Below are 21,411 nucleotides of genomic sequence, written 5' to 3'. Positions count from 1 at the left end.
CTAATCCTGTGGAAATGTTGCATTTTATATTGTTACTGTATCTATCTATGTTTTCTGTGAACATTGCAGTTAGTTTTTCATTTGGTTCTTTGTTAAAGTAACTTGTAATCATGTTGCTAATACTGGGTGACATTATTAATGCCCTATTGAAATCTGATTTTTTTAAAAAGGATCTGCGTTCTGCATTTGATGAATTAGACCGTAACCATGATGGACTAATTACGATGTACGACTTTCGTACTCTGCTCGCCGACTGCCTGCTTACAGTCACAGCAACGGAGTATCAACGCTTTTTAGGGATGTTGGGACTTGTACCTGAGTCAAAGCTTACCTACCTGGATTTCCTTAAGACAGTTAAGATAATTGAGTCCCAGCAGGGCCACCGCTGGAATAAATCTGTTTACAAGTCAGTGCATGGCTCTGCTTTTTTAAACTTATTTTTTTGTTTGCGTTTGTTACACTGTACTTGTCTTGAAAGGGAACTATCTTCATTGAGTCCAAATGAAAAGCAAAAAATTGCAAAAGTTGCAAATCTGAGACAGAAACAGAAAATGCTGGAAATGCACCGTAGCAGGTCAGCCAGCATCTGTAGAGAAAAGACAGGTTGACATTTTGGGCAGGGCCCTTCTTCAGGACCGAGGACTGAATGATAGGGAAGCATTTTAGTAAAATTAGAAAAACAGAGAGTTGGGCGGGGCAGGGGAGAGAGGGAGGGGAATGCCAAGTATGGAGCTAAAGTTAATTGGTTGAATGACCTGAAACCTGCTTAAAAGAAAATCAGAAGATATAAAACATCATCTCAGTCAGGCAATAGAAAAAGGCATTAAACAAATTAAAGATAATAAAGCCAATTAATTTGCTAATAGCTAAGGCAGTAAGAGGCTCACCCAAGGGGAAGAGCAGGAAAATGTGCAATGTATGCCTTCTGTGTATTTTTTCGATTTCCCCCATTTTCTTGTCTTTTTCCTTAGGTGGGAATCTCACTGCCTTAGATACTTGTTCATTTTTTGTGTCTTTAGTTTCATTAAAAAGTGTGGCAAACACTTTTTTCTTTTGGCTACAGACATAGTGATATGAAACATTTGAAAGGACTTTGTTATTTGCTGTTATTATGATACAAGTGATACATAAATCCTCTGTCCTTTTGACCCTAAACTGGTGTACTTTCAGCATAGAATCTGGGCATTGCCTTTTTTTGCCAGCAAAATGGGATGAAAAATGTTTCCACTGGTGCTCTAATATTTTTTTCTCCCTGCCCTCAAATTTCCTTACTTGGCCCTTCCTTCGATCTGCACGTGGAGTCCTGAGTAAGCTCATTGCAATATATTGGCCCAGAAATTCGTGTCGGGGGCTTCCCGCGGGTGCAAGCCCCCGACCTACACTTACATAGCGCGCCGACAGTTGAGGCTTGGGCCTGCGTGGATTTCCTGTCTGTGGCCTATTCCAGCTCCCGGCGCGCTGTGCTTGCGTGACCCAGCGGCATACTTAGTGCGATGTGTCGACTGGGATCACGTGAGCACTGGGCAACCAATCGGAGGAGGGAAAAGTCCATTCATGAGTTTGACATAAGACCTGTCAAACTCATGAAAACTCCGGGTGCCCAAAACAGTACATAACCTTAAAATAAATTTTAAAAAACATCACACTATTTAAATCAACTATAAATAACATTAAATAACCATTTTAAACAATAATTTAAATTTTTGAAAAAAATAATTTTATAAAAAATCGGAGCTAAAAATACACTTACCTTACTTTACCATACTGTAAAGTATTTAAAAATAATAAACCTGTGGAAAAAAGTTCTAATTTTAATTAATTGACCACTTACCTTTTAAAATGAAGTCCTTACGTCTGCTTTTCTAATGTGTAAAAAGTGGAGGCCTTCACGCACGGGCAAACCTGTCAAAAAAAAGGAAGTTCAACGCGCACGCGCTGCCTCATACGTCGCACGCGTTTCACCTCTTAATCCCTGCTTTCAGGGGACCGGAAGTGCCATTTTCCTGTGCATGCAAGAAACCGGCACTTCCATCGGGTCCACGCGTGGGTACCCCGTGCATACTCACGCGTTGGGACCCGAATTACTGGGCCACTAAAATGAGGACCAGCAGTGCTGTAGTCCCGAAGTTCCTGTTTTAATGCTCGTAGCGCACTTACAATGAAAATCATACAGTGCAGCTGTTGCCAGGATTGGCTGAGAGAGGCTGAAGTGTGCAGTTTTTGAGCCTGAGGAGTTTGGAGCAATTACTGCAGCTAGGAATAACTTTAGGAGCAATGTTCTTTTTCTTCTCCATTCTACCTACACCACCTTGGACTTGCTTCTCACTGCTTCTGGAAATCAGACTATTGTGAAATTTTGACCCTACCCCCAGCCACAGTGAGGCCATCTTGGGATCAGATGCGGCATTTCCTATGGGCTTACCATTGTATGCCATTATAATGGAGGAAAGGAAAGTGATGCAGCACTTAAGGAGGATACACCCCATCAGATATTACCCCTTCCCCCAAATAATATACAGGCAATATAGGTTCTATGAGTACTTTACAAAGGAGACGTATATTAGAAGAGTGAGCTTCACCAATGAGGCAATGGGGGAGCTCTGCAACCTACTAGATGAGGACCTGTGGCCACGTTCATCTGCCCACGCTGCTCCGTCTGTAATTGTGAAAGTGACAACCACATTAATTTTTTATGGAACAGGATCATTTCAGCAGGCCACAGGGGATCCCTGTAATATCAACAGACTGCAGCATGGACATGCATTCTTCACACTACAGGAGAACTGAGCAATTAATCTAGTTGGACATCAAAACAAGGCAGCAGTGAGATACAGACATCAAGTTTTACAGGATTGCCTTCTTTTCCAAAGTCCTGTGTAACACATGGCACCCCGTGCTGCTCTGTGAGCTCCTCAACAGGAAGAGCTTCCACTCCCTGACTGCAAGATTATGTGTGACAAAATGCAAAGAATCCTGCACATCCATGTAAGATATGCTGGTTGTTGTCACAATGTATTCATTCTTGAAAGCCTGCCCTCCCTGATCTCTTTAAGGATGGAAATCATGGTAACTGATGGATTGTGTGTGGAGGCCTGCCTTCTTCTCCAATGGATAATGACCCACTAAGAGAGGCCCGATCAGCAGCAAAAGAGCATTGCAACAAGGCGCATGCCTCTACCAGAGTGATCATCGAGAAGACCAATAATATTTTGAAGAGGCGCTTTCGCTACCTTGATGGGTCAGGAGGGGCTTTGCAGTATGTTCCAGCTTGTGTGTCATGCAGTTGTATTCTCCTGTGCCCTACACAAATTTGCTATACAAAAAGAGCTGAAGTGTTTCCTATTTAACTCTAACCTTCATGATTTATTTTCCTTATTATGCCTCTGTGTAGCATCTTGAGATGTTAAAGGTGTTATATAAATGCAAGTTGTTGATTGTAGCAGAGGAATTTTGGGGTAGGAGATTGTTGCCGGAATTCATGCCATCCATTCCTTTCTCATCCTCATAATCACAAGAAAATAGTTCCGTCTCTCCTCCTTTTCCTTTTTCTTTCCTCCTCCTTCCTTCCTTGTCCTGCTGTGCTAGATCTGCAGAAAAGGAAGATATGAGCAAAGAACAATTGAGCATTACTCTCTTGGGATTAAGAAGACAGAGAAGGGGGCAGAAGCTTATAGTTGTGTGGTACTTCAAAGGGATGCTGCACCACCTTTGTAGGTATGTAGTCACTAACCCAGTGCCAGCACTGTGCCCCCGAACTGACCATTTCTCCGTGAACTTCATGGCCTGCTTCTCATAGGGGTGAAGTCTTTCAGGTTTGGGATGCCCCCTCTGGTAGTTGCCCTCTTGTGGATACTGTGTGCCAGTTTGTTCTGCAACAAAAATGAATAGATTTGGTGAAGGCTAGCAGCTGAAGTGTGTGTGCCAGATGGCATGGGACAGTTGGGATGTGGTAGTATTATCCTTGTTAAATGAAAGAAGGGGTCTTGGGGTTGTGAATGCAAGGTATGGTCCTGTAAGATCCTGAGTTATTGCCAGAGTGCATTGTGAAGCACTTTTTATGTAGTTGTTAAGTTTAGACGGTAAAGAGTGTGCTGATACACAGAGAGCCCAAGAAAAAAAGAGCGTGTGGCCAGTGTGTTGTCGTTCCTGCCCTGGTCAGGTCATTGAACTTCTTGGAGCACAGGTCTGCAGTCCTGGAGGTGAGAGAATTGGGTGCCACCTCCCTCCACATGGCATGTGTGTCATTTTTATAAGATTTCTTTCCACTGACATCCAGCAGTCTGTCTCTCCTGAGCTCGGTTTCATCAAGGAGGATTTGTAGGTCCATCTCTGTGAAATTATGGCATCATCTTCTCTGCCTCTGTGCCATACCCTTGTGCCTTACGTAGCTGCCTCTGCTAGCTGCTGCTGTGCTAGGCATTATTGAAAAAGCCTGTAGTCTGGCACGATTCTGCTGAGTTGACTAATATGCTTAATGCTACTATACTCTTTTTGCTTATGATAGGAAAATTATTTGGTGTTTCTGCCAAGTTAAGAAGATTGAGTGCCAGAAATTTCCAGGGTCAGCCAGGTCAAATTATATAATGTCAGAGTGTGTATCTGCTAATAACTAAGGTCATTACGTCATGTCTCAATGTATACTTTTAAAAACACTTAACCCTATTGTATGCAAAAAAGGAAAAGGCATTGGTGGGCTTGCTGAACAAAGGTAAATTAGTAGCAATATTTGACAATAGAGGGTCAAAGCTGCTAGATTCTTGTAAACAACTTGGCCTAGAAATTCGGTGGGCTGCGCCACCAGTTAGCACCCAAAGAGGGCACTTAGTGGGTTTAGCGCCACTGGCCATGCCTCCCGCGAAATTTAGAGGAGCACTAATGGCGGCATTAGCCGGTAGCGCTGCGCTGCCACCGATGACGTCATCGGTGTGCGCAGCGCCCCGCTACCGCCCCGATCGCAAAATTTCGTAGCGCCCCCTGCTGTAACGCCGGTCGCAATTTGCGACCGGTTCAGGGGGGCCTACCTGCGGCGGTAGAGGCGCGGAGCGGCCATTTTTTTTGCTGGCTGCCTGCCAGCACCACCGTTCCCGGCCTCCTGAGCACCCCCCCCCCCCCCCCCGCGTTGTGCCGGCTGTGTCCCAAGAGCCCGGCACTTCTCCTCGGTGCCGGGCTCTTTTGCCGGCACTCGTGATCTCCGATTGCGCTGTAGCAGGCCCCTCCCCTTTAAGAAGGGGAGGAAGGCCTGCAGTTCCACAGCGCGCCGTGCCGCAGCGTGTGGCGCTGCGGCACGTTGCGCTGCGATTTTCAGTTGCAGCGCCCCAAGACGGATGCGGGGCGCCTCGAGCAGCGCCGCGCTTCCGTTTGGGGCGCTGAAACTGAATTTCCGGAGGGCGCTCGCGACTCCTTCCGGGGCGGTACTTCCGGCGCCCTGGCGAGACTTTGGGGCGCCACCAAATTTCTAGGCCCTTATCTTTATAAGGTGTTCACAATCTCTGTACAGCAGAACAAACTTGAGAAGATAACGTGCATGGAAACCACTGTATATCTGTTCCCCAGAATAAGGTAAAGGTACCCTTTCTGTACTTTGCAGTGCTGTTAATAAACAGTCTTGAGAGGCAACCTGTTGCTGTGAACTTGATTATCCGATGTCCAGAACCCTACGACTCTAATCATTAGAGTCAACAATTAGCATAAAAACACTCGAGACATCCAGTCAAGCTAGCTAACAGTCAACAGTGTTTTTGTACTTGCCTGCTCCTTCCCCAGGCAGTTGCTGCAATCTGCAGCCAGCGCCCGCTTTTTAAAGGCTGCACACTAATTTCTAACCACCCCAGTACATCACTCCCATTTTCCACTGGATTTATGCCAGTAACTCCTCCAATGGATATACAAATGAGCTGACCCATGAAGTTTTGGTGCAAGCAGCTCTGCAGACCATTGGTGGGCTCAAATCGTCTCGCAATCTAACTCATAGCATAGCATGAAAATTCAGGGCCCATCTTTAACATTCAGCTGTACATGCATTGCAGTTGTAGTTCATTATCTTAGTTTTTTTCATTTGACTACGGTTGCACTTTTACCCTTCTCTATCATTTCAATAAGGCTGTTGATTTCTGCAGTGTGCCTGTCCTGATGGCCTGCATGGTCTGTCTGTTTTTCTTGTACATTTATCTAACCTTCAGGCTATTCTGTCCCTCTCCTAAGAAAATTGTACCTCATCAAATGTTTTTCTTTCCTGAAAGAAGTGACTTGTGCTGGGCATGATTCCATGAGTGCCAGTCACCCTCTGGTACTTCACCCAAATAACCATTCATCATGTGTAAGCTGAGACTGAGCGTAGACAGGCTATTCAACTGTGCAGCAATATTACTGCCAAGCTCGATCCTGTCCTTGCTTGACATCCATACAAATGTACTCCAGCAGGAGTCAGCGGCTACTGATCAGGATCAGGTACCCTGGATCATGTTTATTTTCTCCTTCCTAGCTCAGGGAATGCTTATATCAATTATAACATCACTACTGTCGCACTCTCTGAGATTAGCCAACTCAGCATTGATTAGGGATCAAACCTGATACCTTCTGGCCTGCTCAGTTCCACAATGGGCAGGGAATTTACCAGCTGACCCATCAGGGAACCCAAGGTGCTTTTTTATTTAATTTGGATTTGCAAGAATTTGCTACTATTATAGTCTTGACTATCCATCTGTATCAGTTTGTCTGTAATATTATTCAATAATAACTCGAAGTAGTTGGGGGAAAAATATTTTGGCCCAAACTGTGGGGAGAAAAAATGTATGTGACTGAGAAAACATTCAAGCATGTCTTTAGTGGAATGACTTTCATTTATTTGCAGCCCAAGACTTGACATTGACAGTACTTTCCTGGCCTGTGAGCAGACCCATGACTACCTAGCTAATAAAGCCAAAACAAGATGGCACGAGCTGACCAAGGTGAGATGGAAATGCAAATGTAAAATGATGCTCTAATAACATCCTTTGGCTCAATTTTTTCCAATAGTAATTGGTAGAGAGATTTATATTGCTTAGTCACACGTCACTTTGTTTTTAAGATTTGTCACTCTCTAAGATTTATGTTACTAAATAATAGTCTCTTCCAATTTGAAAATTCCCTAGTGTTGGTTTTAAATATTGTGGGCAAGAGTTTCCACTTTGGGTGCGATCGACAATCTGGGTGCAAATTGCGCTCAAAATTGCGCTTGTTTTATGAAGTTTTTTGCTTAAATTTCAGCTCAAACTCATTTGCATATCGCCAAACGTAAAATCTTCCATGAACCCGCACAATTGGGCAGCATTTTAGAATGTAATTTTTTAAAAATTACAAATTTTGCATTAAAAAATATTCCTTGATATATTTAAGAGTGGTAACCTGGCGCAGTTTTATTAATACAGCTGCAAATGGGTTTATCACAAAAGAATCAGCCTTTTTAATCAGAGTGTCTAGTCCACCACCTGTGAGTAACCCAATTTTAAATAACTGAAAATGACTTTTAAAAAGCTATACAGAACCATTTACTAGTTACAGTAAACTCTTGTTTAAACGGCACCTAATCAACTTTCTTTAACCACCGGCAAAATAGATAGCCGGTAATCTTGCCGAATCCATCCATTTTTCATTTTTCCGAGTCTGAGTTTCCCGCGGTAGCCGAGTTAGTCACTGGTTTTTATTTTTTTGTGTTAAAAATTGCCTACCTGTCTGTTATCCAGAATTTTTAATCAACCGGCACCATCCCGGTCCCGTCGGTGCCGGAGACAAAGGAGATTACTGTACATTGGTGTACAGTACTCAGTTTCTTAGTAAATTAAAAATATATATATTTAAATGCTTTTAAAACATGTGTCCTTGCACCAAAAAAAATCAGCTTAACTTTAAGAGCCTCCTTGAAGGCCCGCAAACAGGCTCAATTAGTGGAAATTCGCAATGGTGATCAATTCATTCTGGGGATGTGGTCAGTTTTTTGGGTGGAGCTGGCTTCCAGCACGATGGTTTTTAAACCACCGCAAAAGAAATGGCGATTGTGCCAGATGTAATTTACGCTTGAAATTCCTTGATCTTTTGCACTGGTTTGGCCAATTTTGGGCGAATTGGCCACAACCTAGCGGAAACTCCAGGCCTGTAATACTATCTACCTCTTATAATCAGTACTGAATGTACAAACTTTATATCAATTATGAAGCGATGAAGAATTCTATTTGGTATTTTTTAGGCTTTTAAAGAGATTGACTCTGATGGGAACCTCATTGTGCAAAAGAAGGATTTGAGGGATATTTTATACCGGTTCTGCCTGACAATTTTACCCGAACAATTTGAAAAACTTTGGTCTTGGTAAGAACTTTTAATTCTTCCTCTTTCCAATTTTCTCCCCTTGTCTTCTGAAGGTACTTCCTGTTGCTGCTGTACAGTTGCACTGGTGCCAGCCATCACTCTATTCAACTGTAGGGGCATCACAACTTAACCCAATTCTGTCTTCACCCAACCTTTCCTTCACTTGACATCCATGTGCATGCACTTTACAGCATAGGCTACTAGATAGTGATCAGGAGCTGGAACTTTGTTTGATTATTTTCTTCCCCTCCTCCCTAGCTCAAGGGCCATGACACCAATTGTAGCACCCCAACTGCTGGCTTATCTAAGATCAGAACAGACCACGGATTGAACTTGGAACCTAACTAGGTTTAGAAACATATAGAAACATAGAAGATAGGAGTAGGAGTAGGCCACTCGGCCCCTCGAGCCTGCTCCGCCATTCAATGCGATCATGGCTGATCATCCAAATTCAGTACCCGGTCCCTGCTTTCTCCCCATACCCCTTGATCCCTTTAGCCTTAAGAAATATATCCAACTCCTTCTTGAATATATTTAATGAATTGGCCTCTACCGCCCTCTGTGGTAGAGAATTCCACAGTTTCACCACTCTCTGGGTGAAGAAATTCCTCCTTATTTCTGTCCTAAATGGTCTACCCCTTATCCTTAGACTGTGACCCCTGGTTCTGGACTCCCCGACCATTGGGAACATCCTTCCTGCATCTAGTCTGTCCAGTCCTGTCAGAATTTTATAAGTTTCAATGAGACCCCCTCTCATTCTTCTAAACTCCAGCGAGTACAAGCCCAATCGTCCCAATCTCTCCTCATACATCATTCCTGCCATCCCAGGTATCAGCCTGGTGAATCTTTGCTGAACTCCTTCCATGGCAAGAATATCCTTGCTCAGATAAGGTGACCAAAACTGCACACAATACTCAAGATGTGGTCTCACCAAGGCCCTGTACAACTGCAGCAAGACATCCTTGTTCCTGTACTCAAACCCTCTCGCTACGAAGGCCAACATACCATTTGCCTTCTTAACCGCCTGCTGCACCTGCATGCTTACCTTCAGAGACTGGTGCACAAGGACACCCAGGTCTCGTTGCACTTCCCCTTTTCCCAATCTATTGCCATTCAGATAATAATCTGCCTTCCTGTTTTTGCCACCAAAGTGGATAACCTCACATTTATCCACGTTATATTGCATCTGCCATGTTTTTGCCCAATCACCCAACCTATCCAACTCATCCTGGAGTTTCTCGGCATCCTCCTCGCAGCACACACTCCCACCCAGCTTTGTGTCGTCTGCAAATTTGGAGACATTACATCTAGTTCCCTTGTCTAGATCATTAATATATATTGTGAATAGCCGGGGTCCAAGGACCGATCTCTGTGGTACCCCACTAGTCACTGTCTGCCACTCGGAAAAAGACCCGTTTATTCCAACTCTTTGCTTTCTGTCTGCCAACCAGTTCTCTATCCAAGTCAATACCTTGCCCCAATCCCATGTGCCTTAACTTTACACGCTAATCTCTTATGCGGGACCTTATCAAAAGCCTTCTGAAAGTCCAAATACACCACATCCACTGGTTCTCCCTTATCTATTTTACCAGTTACATCCTCAAAAAATTCCAGTAGATTAGTCAAGCACGATTTGGTAAATCCATGTTGACTTTGTCCGATCCGGTCACTGTTTTCCAAGTGCTCTGCTATTACATCTTTTATAATGGACTCTAGCATTTTCCCCACTACCGATGTCAGGCTTACCGGTCTGTAATTCCCCGTTTTCTCTCTACCACCTTTTTTGAATAGTGGGGTAACATTAGCTACCCTCCAATCCATGGGTACTGTTCCAGATTCCATCGAATGTTGGAAGATGATCAGCAATGCATCTACTATTTCTAGGGCCACTTCCTTAAGTACCCTAGGATGTAGATTATCAGGCCCTGGGGATATATTGGCCTTCAATCCCATCAATTTCCCTAACACCATTTCCCTACAAATACTGATTTCTTTCAGTTCCTCCCTTTCATCAGACCCTATGTTCCCCGACATCTCTAGGAGGTTATTTGTGTCCTCCTTTGTGAAGACAGAACCAAAATATGTATTTAATTGGTCTGCCATTTCTTTGTTCTCCATTATAAATTCCCCTGATTCTGACTGCAAGGGACCTACGATTGACTTCACCAATCTTTTTCTCTTCACATATCTATAAAAGCTTTTACAGTCAGTTTTTATGTTCCCTGCAAGCTTACTCTCATATTCAATTTTCCCCTTCTTACTGAATCCCTTTGTCCTCCTTTGTTGAATCCTAAACTGCTCCCAATCCTCAGGTTTACTGCTTTTTCTGGCCAATTTATATATCCTCTCCTTGGATCTTATGCTATCCCTAATTTCCCTTGTTAGCCACGGTTGAGTCACCTTTTTTGTTTTATTTTTATGCCAAACTGGGATGAACAAATTCTGTAGTTCATCCATGCGGTCTTTGAATGTTTGCCATTGCCTATCCCCCGTCAACCCTTTGAGTGACATTCCCCAATCAGTTCTACCCCACTCGCGCCTCAGACCATCGTAGTTTCCTTTATTTAAATTCAGGATCCTAGTCTCTGAGTCAACAACTTCATTCTCCATCTTAATGAAGAATTCTATCATATTATGATCGCTCCGACCCAAGGGGCCTCGTACAACAAGATTGCTAATTAATCCTTTCTCATTACATAATACCCAGTCTAAGATGGCCTGATCTCTGGTTGGTTCCTCGACATATTGGTCCAGGAAACCATCCCGTAAACACTCCAGGAATTCCTCCTCCACAGTATTGTTGCTAATTTGGTTAGCCCAATCTATATGTAGATTAAAGTCACCCATGATGACTGCTGTGCCCTTATTGCACGCTTCTCTAATTTCCCTTTTAATGCCATCCTCAACCTCCGCATTACTGTTTGGAGGTCTATATACCACTCCCACTAACATTTTCTGCCCCTTGGTATTTCTCAGTTCTACCCATACAGATTCCACATCATCAGAGCTATTATCCTTCCTTACAATTGTGTTAATCCCTTCTTTAACCAGCAATGCTACCCCACCTCCCTTTCCTTTTTGCCTATCTTTCCTGAATATTGAATACCCCTGGATGTTGAGTTCCCAGCCTTGGCCACCCTAGAGCCATGTTTCCGCAATCCCAATCAAATCATATTTGTTTACCTCTATTTGCGCAGCTAATTCACCCACCTTTGATGGCTCTGTTCTACATTTGGCAGTGTTTTCACCAACTGAGCCATCAGAGTAGCGTTTTACTTATCTTAAGAAAACTGTGTTTTGAAACATGAGATTTTTTACCTCACCGTTAGTGGTTATACCTTCAGCCAACTTGACCCCATGCTCTGGAATTCCCTCTTTCCACCCTCCCTTTCCTCTTCTCCACCTCCCTCTCCTTCTTGAAGACTCTCCTTAAAACTCATCTTTGTGGCCAAGGTTCCCCATCTAATATCTCCTTTAGCTCGGCATCCATTTTTATCAGGTTACACCCCTGTGAAGTTCCCTGGAATGTTTTTCTACATTAAAGGTGTTATATAGAGGCAGGTTGGAAAATTCTTTTTTAAAACTTAACATGAATAATGAACAGAAGCCAATTTTTTTGTTTTATTTTTTAATTTAATTTTTATTGATGGAGTGGAACATTTTCATTTCAGATACCCTATGTCAGTATTAAGTATTCCAGATCAGGTGTAGCATGACTAGACACAGAGCAAAGCTCTCTCTACTCTGCTTCAGCAATATGCTTCAGCTCCAATTTAAAAAAAAAAACACAGCTTTACCTCAAAAGCCTCTTACACAAAGATCCTGTGCTGTTGAGTATCTAATTAGAGGCAGTTCTGTGCCTTGGGTGAGAGGCTAGTGCCTAATCCACTACACTACCTAGTCCCTCTTAAACGTTATTTAGTATGAGCATATAACAAAATTGCATGCAACTATCAGCCAAAATATTATACATAATATATATCATTATTGATGACTGTACTTTTGCACCAAAGTCATTTTTAATGAGGTTATTTTTAATCAGTTTATCTATCTTAAAATGCAGTTTGTCACTTTTTCAATCTGCTATTTTGTAATTAAACAAAAGTTCAGTTCAGTACAGTTGAAATGTGAATCCAAAATCTGCTGCTACTCGCTCAGAAACCACTTAATTTATTGTAGGAGTGTTACTTCTTTTGGCAGCTAGCAGTTAATAAGAGTGCTTTCTCTCTCCCATAGTTATTTTACAAGCGTTCCACCAGTCCCATGCTGTAACTCTGGCAGTAGACTGTGCGACTCTTGTGAAATTTCAGCCCCACATTGTGTAATGTCTTCCATTACCTACCTTGGTTGAATTGCATAGGCTAGTTGAAGAAATCCAGCGTTTTGAAAATAAAATGATGCAGATTGGAGGCCATTTTTCTAAATGAATGGGACTGATGGTCTCGTTTAGTGACTGGGATTCCCAATTTACCCATGTCTCAAACCAACATCTGAGATGGGTCTGGGCCAACTTGTGGAGTTGTGAGAATTGACAGAATTGGCATAAGAATCCAACATCCATTTGCCATGTTGAATGGATTGCTGGACTACAGTGCAAATTGATCGATGAAATGCACTCAAATAGCAGTGAACAATAACTTGTATCATAACAAAGGGTAAAGGATAATACAGGTAGACTATCCTTTATCCGAACTTCCGAAAACCGAAACCCCCTAAAAACCGAAGGTTTTTTCGTTCAGCGTAAGTCGTGCACACGACATGACCAGAGTGGCGCACGACTTACGCTGAGCAGGGCAGAGGGTCACTGAGTTCCCTCCTGGGTAGGAGATTGCAGGCCGAGCCGGGCAGTTGTGAAGGAGGTATACCGGGAGAGTGAACCCAACAATACAGCGGCCTGTCCGATATTCTTTTCTCCCCCCCCACCGACCCCCACCCTTTCGGATAAGGGATAGTGTACCCTTTATCCGCACTTCCGAAAACCGAAATCCTCTGAAAACCGAAAGTGTTTTCGTTCAGCGTAAGTCGTGCGCACGACCCCGACCCCCACCCCGACCCCCCGCCGACCCCGACCCCCGCCGCCCCCCCCGCCGACCCCCACCCCCGACAAATTTCCCAGTCTTATAAAATACCTTCTGAAATCCGAAATTTTCCGAAAACCGAAACACGGCTGGTCCCGAGGTTTTCGGATAAAGGATAGTCTACCTGTAAGCCAACTCAGCATTAAGGGGGTGAATTTCCAGGGGGGTGGGGGTGGGGGTAGTTCTCCTGCTCATGTGGTGTAACTTCAGCAGAAGATCCACAAAAACCCCAGCAAAACAATATAAGCACTGTTTATGCCACCGAGGTTACGGAAGGCGATGAGGAAAACCTCGGCAGGAATTCAGTCTCAGAGTTTCATTCTTATGATCAACTTTGTCAGTGTCTATTCTCTGTTCCACAGCACTATTTAGGTACCTGTCCTTTATTACTGTATTACGGAACACACCAGTCTGGAGGAACAATAGGACTTCCTTTACCCCTGTAGGACACACTTATAGGGGGTTAAATTCGGTTGATTTGCGCCTCCCGTTAGCGCCCTAAGAGGGTTCTAATGGGGCGCAAATCAACTAGTGCCTGGGCGCGGTGCCGCTAACGCCTCCCGCGACATTGGCACTGCGCGGCACTGCGCCACCGGCAATGACATCATCGCCATGCGTAGTGCCCCGCTCGTGCCTTGCTCGCGCCCCGGCTGTAACATTAGGTGGCGCTTACCACCGGACGCTCTGTCCGCCGGGGTCAGGGGGGCCTACCTGCGGCCATGGCAGCACTAGTTAAAGGGGAGGTGGCGGGTGGCCATTTTTGTTGCTGACCGCCTGCCAGCACCTGCCCCCGTTGCTGTCCCCGTCCCCCGTGAAGTCCCCCCGCAGGGCGCCGACTGCTCTCCGTGAACCTGGCACTCCTCTTGAGTGCCGGGCTCGTTTGCCGGCACTCCCAACCCCTGGTGGCCCAGCTGGGCGCCGGGACGCACTGCACCAGGCCCCTCCCCTTTAATAAGGGGAGGAAGGCCTGCAGTATCGTGGTGCGACGTGCCGCAGCGCTTGGCGCTGCATCAGATAGCGCTGCAATATTGCTTCGCAGCGCCCCAAGAGAGACGCAGGGCGCTTCCAGTAGTGCTCCTCCTTCCTCTAGGGGCGCTACCTGGGAAAATCGGTTGCGGGGGTGCTAACTTTTTTGGGGCACTAAAATTAGCACCCCGGCGAAGGTTGGGGCGCTACCCAATTTTTACCCCATAGAGTCATAGAGTGCTGGATTTTGCCAATGGGGAGCTTTTGGAGACAGGACTCCCACTTGTCGGGTTTCAGTCCCGCCTTCATCAACTTCTGGCCAACCCACGCTATTTTCCCTTGATTGACCTTGTTAAGCCCGCCCAGTGGGCTCAGCAGGGTAATTAAGGGAAAGCCGGTTACACAGAACGTCAACGTATGATGTTTCATCTGTCCAAAAATTTTTGACAGCTGAATTGTCATCGTTTGACAGCTCTGTGAAGCTGTCAAACACTGACATTCTCTGTAGTTTGATGAATTCTTGAATTCAAGACCTCATCAAACCTCTTTCTTTTGCAGAAATTAGATGGTTGTTGCATTGGAGAATGCAGCAGCCATCTGTCATCTCTGTCGCGGAGGTGAGAGACTCTCCGCATACCCACCGATTGAAGCCTGCAGGAAGAAACAAAGGTAAGTAAACTTTTTCTAACACTTTCCACGTACCTCACATACTCACCTCTCCACACTTGCACCCATCACTCACCTCCACAGCACAGTTTTGGAACCTCCGACCCCTGCAGACCCACTACTCGCTTCAGTGACCCTGGTGGGTTTCGGAGCCTTCGGAAAGCCCGCACTTGTGTGGGCAAAATGGGGATAATCCTCTCATCTGACTGTTAACTACCTATTAACAGGCAGTTACGTGGCTGTAATCCCTTCCCGCCTCCAAGGAGACGGGACCCGGCGCATGGAGGCGGGTTGGGGGCGGATTAGGCACCCGCCCCCAAATTCTGTCATTTTCCTGGCAGTCCTGCCTCCAAACCCACCTCCCCAGTGCTGGCAAATAGAGTCAAAACGGCACAGAAGGAGGCCATTCAGCCCATCGAGTCCGTGCCAGCCCTCTGCAGAGCAATCAAGACAGTCCCATTCCCCCGCTCTATCTCCATAGCCCTGCAAGTTTATTTTCCTCAAGTGCCTATCCAGTCTCCCTTGAAAACATTGAGTGTGTCCGCTTCGACCACTTCCGTCTGCAGCGAGTTCCAGGTCCTCACCACTCGCTGCGTAAAAAAGTTTTTCCTCATATTCCCCCTGTGCCTCTTGGCCAAAACCTTAAGTCTGTGTGTAAGATTCTGAAAAGTGTAGTAAAACCGCTGCTTCCGTGTGGAGATCAAAACTGTAAACGAATTGTGAGATGATAACGGACGGATTCAAAATATAGGAAATCAGCATGTGTTCTTTGTTTGTGAAGACACAAAATGGTGGTCAGTACGTGTTCTTTGTCTGTGAAGAGACAAAATGGCAGAAGTCAGAAGGGGGTCTTTTGCCTGGTGGTCGGCAGGGTTCTTTGTTTGAGAGGCCACATGGACAAGAAGGAAGAACATGATTGACAAGGAAGTCCCGCCCCATACATCTCACAGGAACAGGAACATGTCATACGGAAGGAACCCCAATTAGGGAAGATTTGGAGTGAAACTGACCTATCGGAGGAAGGCAGAGAGTAATTTACGATAGAAGAGGCCTTTTCACAGAAATAATGCAGGAGCGGGAGTTTTTTCAAGATCACAGAAGGAACACAGAAGATAGAGCAGGAGGAAGAATGAACTGAGAAAGCTGACCAGTCTATGTTTCGACTTACAATTTTCCCTGGACCGATCACCCAGAGATAAAGGAGCATGTATGAAAGTCAGACATAAGCTTAGATGTTGTTAAAGGGGTACTTTTATGTATGTTTGAATTGTTAAGGGGGTACTTTTATGTAAGTTTGAATTAATAAGTTGCAGGCATATTTATTGCCGAGAGTTCTGTGAATTTATTGCCAAAGGTTCTTCTATGCACGCTCGAATTTTGAACTATAGTGTGAATAAAGTCCAATTTTATTGATCACATTCTTGTCTGTCGTTGTTAAGCTAATTCGTAATTCTCGAGGTAGTAGTAAGAGAAAGACTTACACTGTGTCCCCTAGTCCTTGTACCATCTACTAGTGGGAACAGCCTTTCCCCATCTAGCCTATCCAAACCCGTCATAATCTTGTACACCTCTATCAAATCACCCCTCAACCTCCTTTGCTCTAATGAAAACAAATCCAGCTTCTCCAACCTGTCAGATCCCCCATCCCTGGAACCATTTGGTAAATCTCCTCTGCACCCTCTCAAGGGCCTTCACATCCTTCCTAAAGTGTGCTGACCAGAACTAGACACAATACTCCAGTTGTGGCCTAACGAGCGCTTTATAAAGGATCAGCATAACTTCTCTACTTTTGTACTCAATACCTCTATTTATGAATCCTAAGATCCCATATGCTTTGCTAACCACTCCCTCAATATGTCCTGCCACCTTCAGGGACCTATGCACATTAACTCCCAGGTCCCTCTGTCCCTGCACACTCTTTGAAACTGTGCCATTATGTGTATATTGCCTCTCCCTGTTCCTTCTGCCAAAATGCATCACCTCACACTTCTCTGTGTTAAATTCCATCTGCCACTTGTCTGCCCATTGTGCTAGCCTTTCTATGTCCTGTTGCAGTCAATTGGTATCATCCTCACTGTTTGCCACACCTTCAAGTTTGATGTCATCGGCAAATTTAGAAATCCTACTTTGTATTCCAATATCCAGGTCATTTATATATATCAAAACACCAGTGGCCCCAGCAGTGACCCTTGGGGAACACTACTGTCTACCATCCTCTAGTCTGAAAAACAGCAGTTTACCACAACTCGCTGTTTTCTGTCCTTAAGCCAATTCCTTATCCAAGCTGCCACTGACTCACCTATTCCATGAGCCTCAATTTTGTTAACCAGCCTTCTATGTAATACATTGTCAAACGCCTTCCTAAAATCCATGTAGACAACATCCATTGCATTCCCTTCATCAATCCTCCCTGATACTTCATCAAAAAATTCAATTAGATTAGTCAAACATGATCTGCCTTTTACAAATCTGCATTGGCATTCCTTAATTAGCTTAAACCTCTCCAAGTGCCCATTAATTTTTTCCTTGATTATTGTTTCTATAACTTTACCCACCACTGATGTTAAACTGACCGGCCTGTAGTTACTAGGATTGTCCTTACACCCTTTCTTGAATAATGGTGTCACATTTGCCACTTTCCAATCCTCAGGCACCTCCACCGCATCTAGGGAAGATTGGAAAATTATGGCAAGCCCTTCTGCTATCTCCTCCACCAATTCCCTTAACAATCTGGGATGCAAGCCATCTGGACCAGGCGACTTATCCACTCTAAGCATACCCAGCCTTTCTAGTACATCCGGTCTATCAATTTTCACCCCTTCCATTGCTTCTACCTTTTCCTTTTATGATTTCCTTTTATGTGCATTTTGTTGTCCTGCAGGTATGATTCAGATAATAAGGGTTTTGTGACTCACCTAGAGTTCCTGCGGAAGCTTAGGAGCAGGTTTGCATCACAAGCCCAGACAGATTGCAAACAAATCGTTCCAGAAAGCAAAAGCAGCTTAGTGGATCATTGCAACAAGCAACAGCAGTTCCAGACAGATAGAGGCCAAAAGCAAAAACTTCAGACAGGCAAACTTGATATCACTGTGTTAAAAAAACAGCTCAAGTAAGTAGAATACTCCTTTTCCTATTAAAACAGCTAATGGGCTACTAAGGCAATTTAGAACTGTTAGGTTTGGCACCAGATTGTGTCAGTGCACTTAGTTGTATGATGCCTATCATTGCTACAGTGGACACTCCAAACTCCAAGTGAAGGGATTATGTAGTAATGCTGCACTTGACAGGGGAGCATGGATAGAGAATTGGAGCTACAGTGTTGCAGCCCTATCTTTATTTTGTGTTCTCTTTGAGCATGGCTCCCTGCTGGTATTGTATAATCATCCCAAATGGAACTGCACTGTAAAATGGTATTCCAATGATTCCTCACATGGTGTAATCCTGATCAAATCAAATTCAAATTCAAATTCAAATGCTTTATTGGCATGAAAGTTTACAGAGAACCATATTGCCAAAGCTTACATAGCAAAAAGGTACATTTTCAAACATTTTGTAGGTGTCAATCGATTTGACATTTGTTGGGTACATACAATATTACTTTTAAACAATATTAATTTTAAACAGTCTTTGTACTTCATTTGGTACGTTCAATATTAATTTTAAACAGTCTTAATTTTAAACAGTCCTCAGGTTGTGACATGTTGTTACATATTTGGCCCCAAGGTATGGTCTGTCTCCTTCTCCCAGGACTAATCTCAATTTTGACAGGTCATCCAATTCCTTGAAATCTGGGGTTGTTTGGCTTAGCTTGTTGAATAATATGTTTCTTGATGTGTTGAATTTTTCGCATTTTAGGAGGAAATGCATTTCTGTTTCAACCTCGCCGGCCAGACATTGATCGCATATTCTATTCTCTCTAGGCTGCCAGGATTTCTTGTATCTGCCTTTTTCAATTTCCAGTTGGCGGTCGCTTAGTCTGTACCTGGTGAGGGTCTGTCTCTGTTTTGTGTCTCTGATGGTCGTGAGGTAGTCTGCCAGTTTATATTCTCTTTTTAGGGCCCGGTAACATTCTAATCTGCTTTGGCTTTCGGTTATTTTGTTCCAATGTTCCAGGTAGGTTTCTTTGCATTGTTTAATGATTTGGTTCACTCGGATTGGTGTTTGGACGGCTGTGTTGGTCTGGGGTTGGTCAGGGTCCGGCTGAGTACTTAGTTTCAGTAGCAGCTGACTCAGGGGACTCTTTTCTGGGTTTAGCTCTTGGGTCTGAAATGCTTTGAAATGAAGGGTGTCTGGGGAGCTAGATTTGAGGTGATTTAGGAAGTTTAGTGCTCGTTTTTGGATGTTTATTATCAGTGGGTATCTGCCTAGTTCGGCTCTGCATGCATTTGTTGGCGTTTTTCTTTGGATGCGAAGGATGCTTCGGCAGAATTCTGCATGTAGGGCTTCTATTGTGTGTTTTTCCCATTTGGTGTAGCTTTGGTGATTTAGCGGGCCCCATACTTCACTACCGTACAGTGCAATGGGCAGGATTATGCTGTCAAATATTTTGAGCCAGATTTTGATTGGGATTTGGATGTTGTAGAATTTTCTTTTTATTGCATATAGGGCTCTTCGGGCTTTTCCTTTTAGTGCATTCACTGCTATGTTGAAGCTCCCTGATGCTGTAATAGTTAGACCAAGGTAGGTGTAGCTCATAGTGTGTCCTATAGTGGTATCACTGAGGGTAAACTGGTATTTGTTTTCCTGACATCTGGGCCTTTTTTGAAAAATCATGATGTTGTTTTTTTTTAGATTTACTGTTAGAGCCCAATTTTGGCAGTATTTGTCGAGTAGGTCTAGTTGTTGCTGTAATCCCTGTTCTGTGGGAGACAGCAGGACCAGGTCGTCCGCATAGAACAGGGATTTCACTTCTCCATCCAGGAGACGGAGACCTGGTGACTCGCTTTGCTCCAGCATGTCTGCTAATTCATTTATGTATATGTTGAACAGGGTCGGGCTCAAATTGCAGCCCTGCCGGACGCCTCTTCTCTGGGTGAAGAAATCGGTGCGTTTGTCTCCAATTTTGACCCCGCATTTGTTTTTCAGATACATTGATTTAATAAGGTCATAGACTTTGCCCCCTATTCCACACTGAAGAAGTTTATAATAGAGCCCTTCGTGCCATATAGAGTCAAAGGCTTTCTTGAAGTCGATGAAACAGGCGAATATTTTCCCATTTTTTGTTTGGTGTATATGTTTTTCAATGAGGGTGTGAAGGGTATAGATATGGTCGGCGGTGCGGTGTTTTGGAAGAAAGCCTATTTGGTTTTTTCTGAGGATATTATGTTTGTTAAGAAAATCAAGTAATCTACTATTTAGAATACTGCAGAATAACTTCCCTAGACAACTGTTGACACAGATGCCGCGGTAGTTATTTGGGTCTGATTTGTTTCCACTTTTATATATGGGGGAGATTAGTCCTTGGCACCAGATATCGGGAAAACAGCCTGAACGTAATATGATGTTGAATAATTTGAGTACCGCACCCTGCATCTCCATATTGCTGAACTTGAGCATTTCATTTTTGATGTTGTCTGGGCCACAGGCTTTCTTTAGGTGGAGAGATTTTGTTTTTGTGGCCAGTTCTTTCCATGTGATTGGGGAGTCTAGAGGGTTTTGGTTGTCTTTAATTGTTGCTTCTAATGTGTGGAGTTTTTCTGTGACCTGATGTTGACTTGGGTTTGTTTCGTTTATTGGGATGTCTTTGTAGAGGTTTTCAAAATGTGTTCTCCAGATGTCGCCATCTTGGATTGGTAATGCTTGCAATTGTGTTGTACTCAGGTTATTCCACATTTCCCAGAATTGTTTTGGGTTGGTGGAGTTTTCAATTTCTTCGAGTATTTTGTGGGTATAGTTTTGTGTTTTGTTCCTAATGGTGTGTTTATATCTTTTGAGGGTTTCATTGTATCTAGTACGTAGGTCCGGATTGTTTGGTTGGCGATGCTTTTGGTTTGATATTTTTCTCAGGTCTTTTCTGGCATTTTTGCATTCGTGGTCAAACCATTTCTTATTTTTATTTTGTCTTTTGTGACGCTTCCTCTTCTGTTTCACAAGGTCGGCTTTTACAGCTGCCTCATGGAAGATCATATTTATATCCTCTATGGCCATGTTTACAGCATCTCTGGTGATCTCGTATGGGTTTTCTTTAAATTTTGATATTTTACTTGTGAGATCAGGTGACTTTAGTGCTGTGATGAATTTTTCTCCACTGTCTGGGGCCCATCTGTATGTCTGGTTTATTTTATGGAGCTTACTGGGTTCCTTTTTTGTGTCTGTAGTTTGGGCAGAAAGTTTAAGGTACATATTTATTTGGTTATGGTCT

The 21,411-nt window shown here is 43.9% G+C and overlaps 1 protein-coding gene across 1 annotated transcript in view; it reads left to right on the top strand.

Annotated features, from left to right (window-relative positions):
• The window catches only part of efcab6 (EF-hand calcium binding domain 6), a 166,475-nt gene that overhangs the window by 95,468 nt on the left and 49,596 nt on the right, over window positions 1–21,411 (top strand). Inside the window, exons 19-22 of the mRNA XM_086008803.1 lie at window positions 171–406; window positions 6,851–6,947; window positions 8,222–8,340; window positions 17,932–18,159. Of these exons, the coding sequence (XP_085864929.1) occupies window positions 171–406; window positions 6,851–6,947; window positions 8,222–8,340; window positions 17,932–18,159 (680 nt within the window). The remainder of the gene's footprint in view (window positions 1–170; window positions 407–6,850; window positions 6,948–8,221; window positions 8,341–17,931; window positions 18,160–21,411) is intronic.

The sequence above is a fragment of the Somniosus microcephalus genome, chromosome 16 (genome assembly GCF_052327205.1).
Source record: "Somniosus microcephalus isolate GS21.2 chromosome 16, FLI_Smic_1.0, whole genome shotgun sequence".
Lineage (NCBI taxonomy): Eukaryota > Metazoa > Chordata > Chondrichthyes > Squaliformes > Somniosidae > Somniosus > Somniosus microcephalus.
The sequence above is the reverse complement of the archived record's forward strand: the minus strand, read 5'-3'. Positions and strand labels throughout refer to the sequence as shown.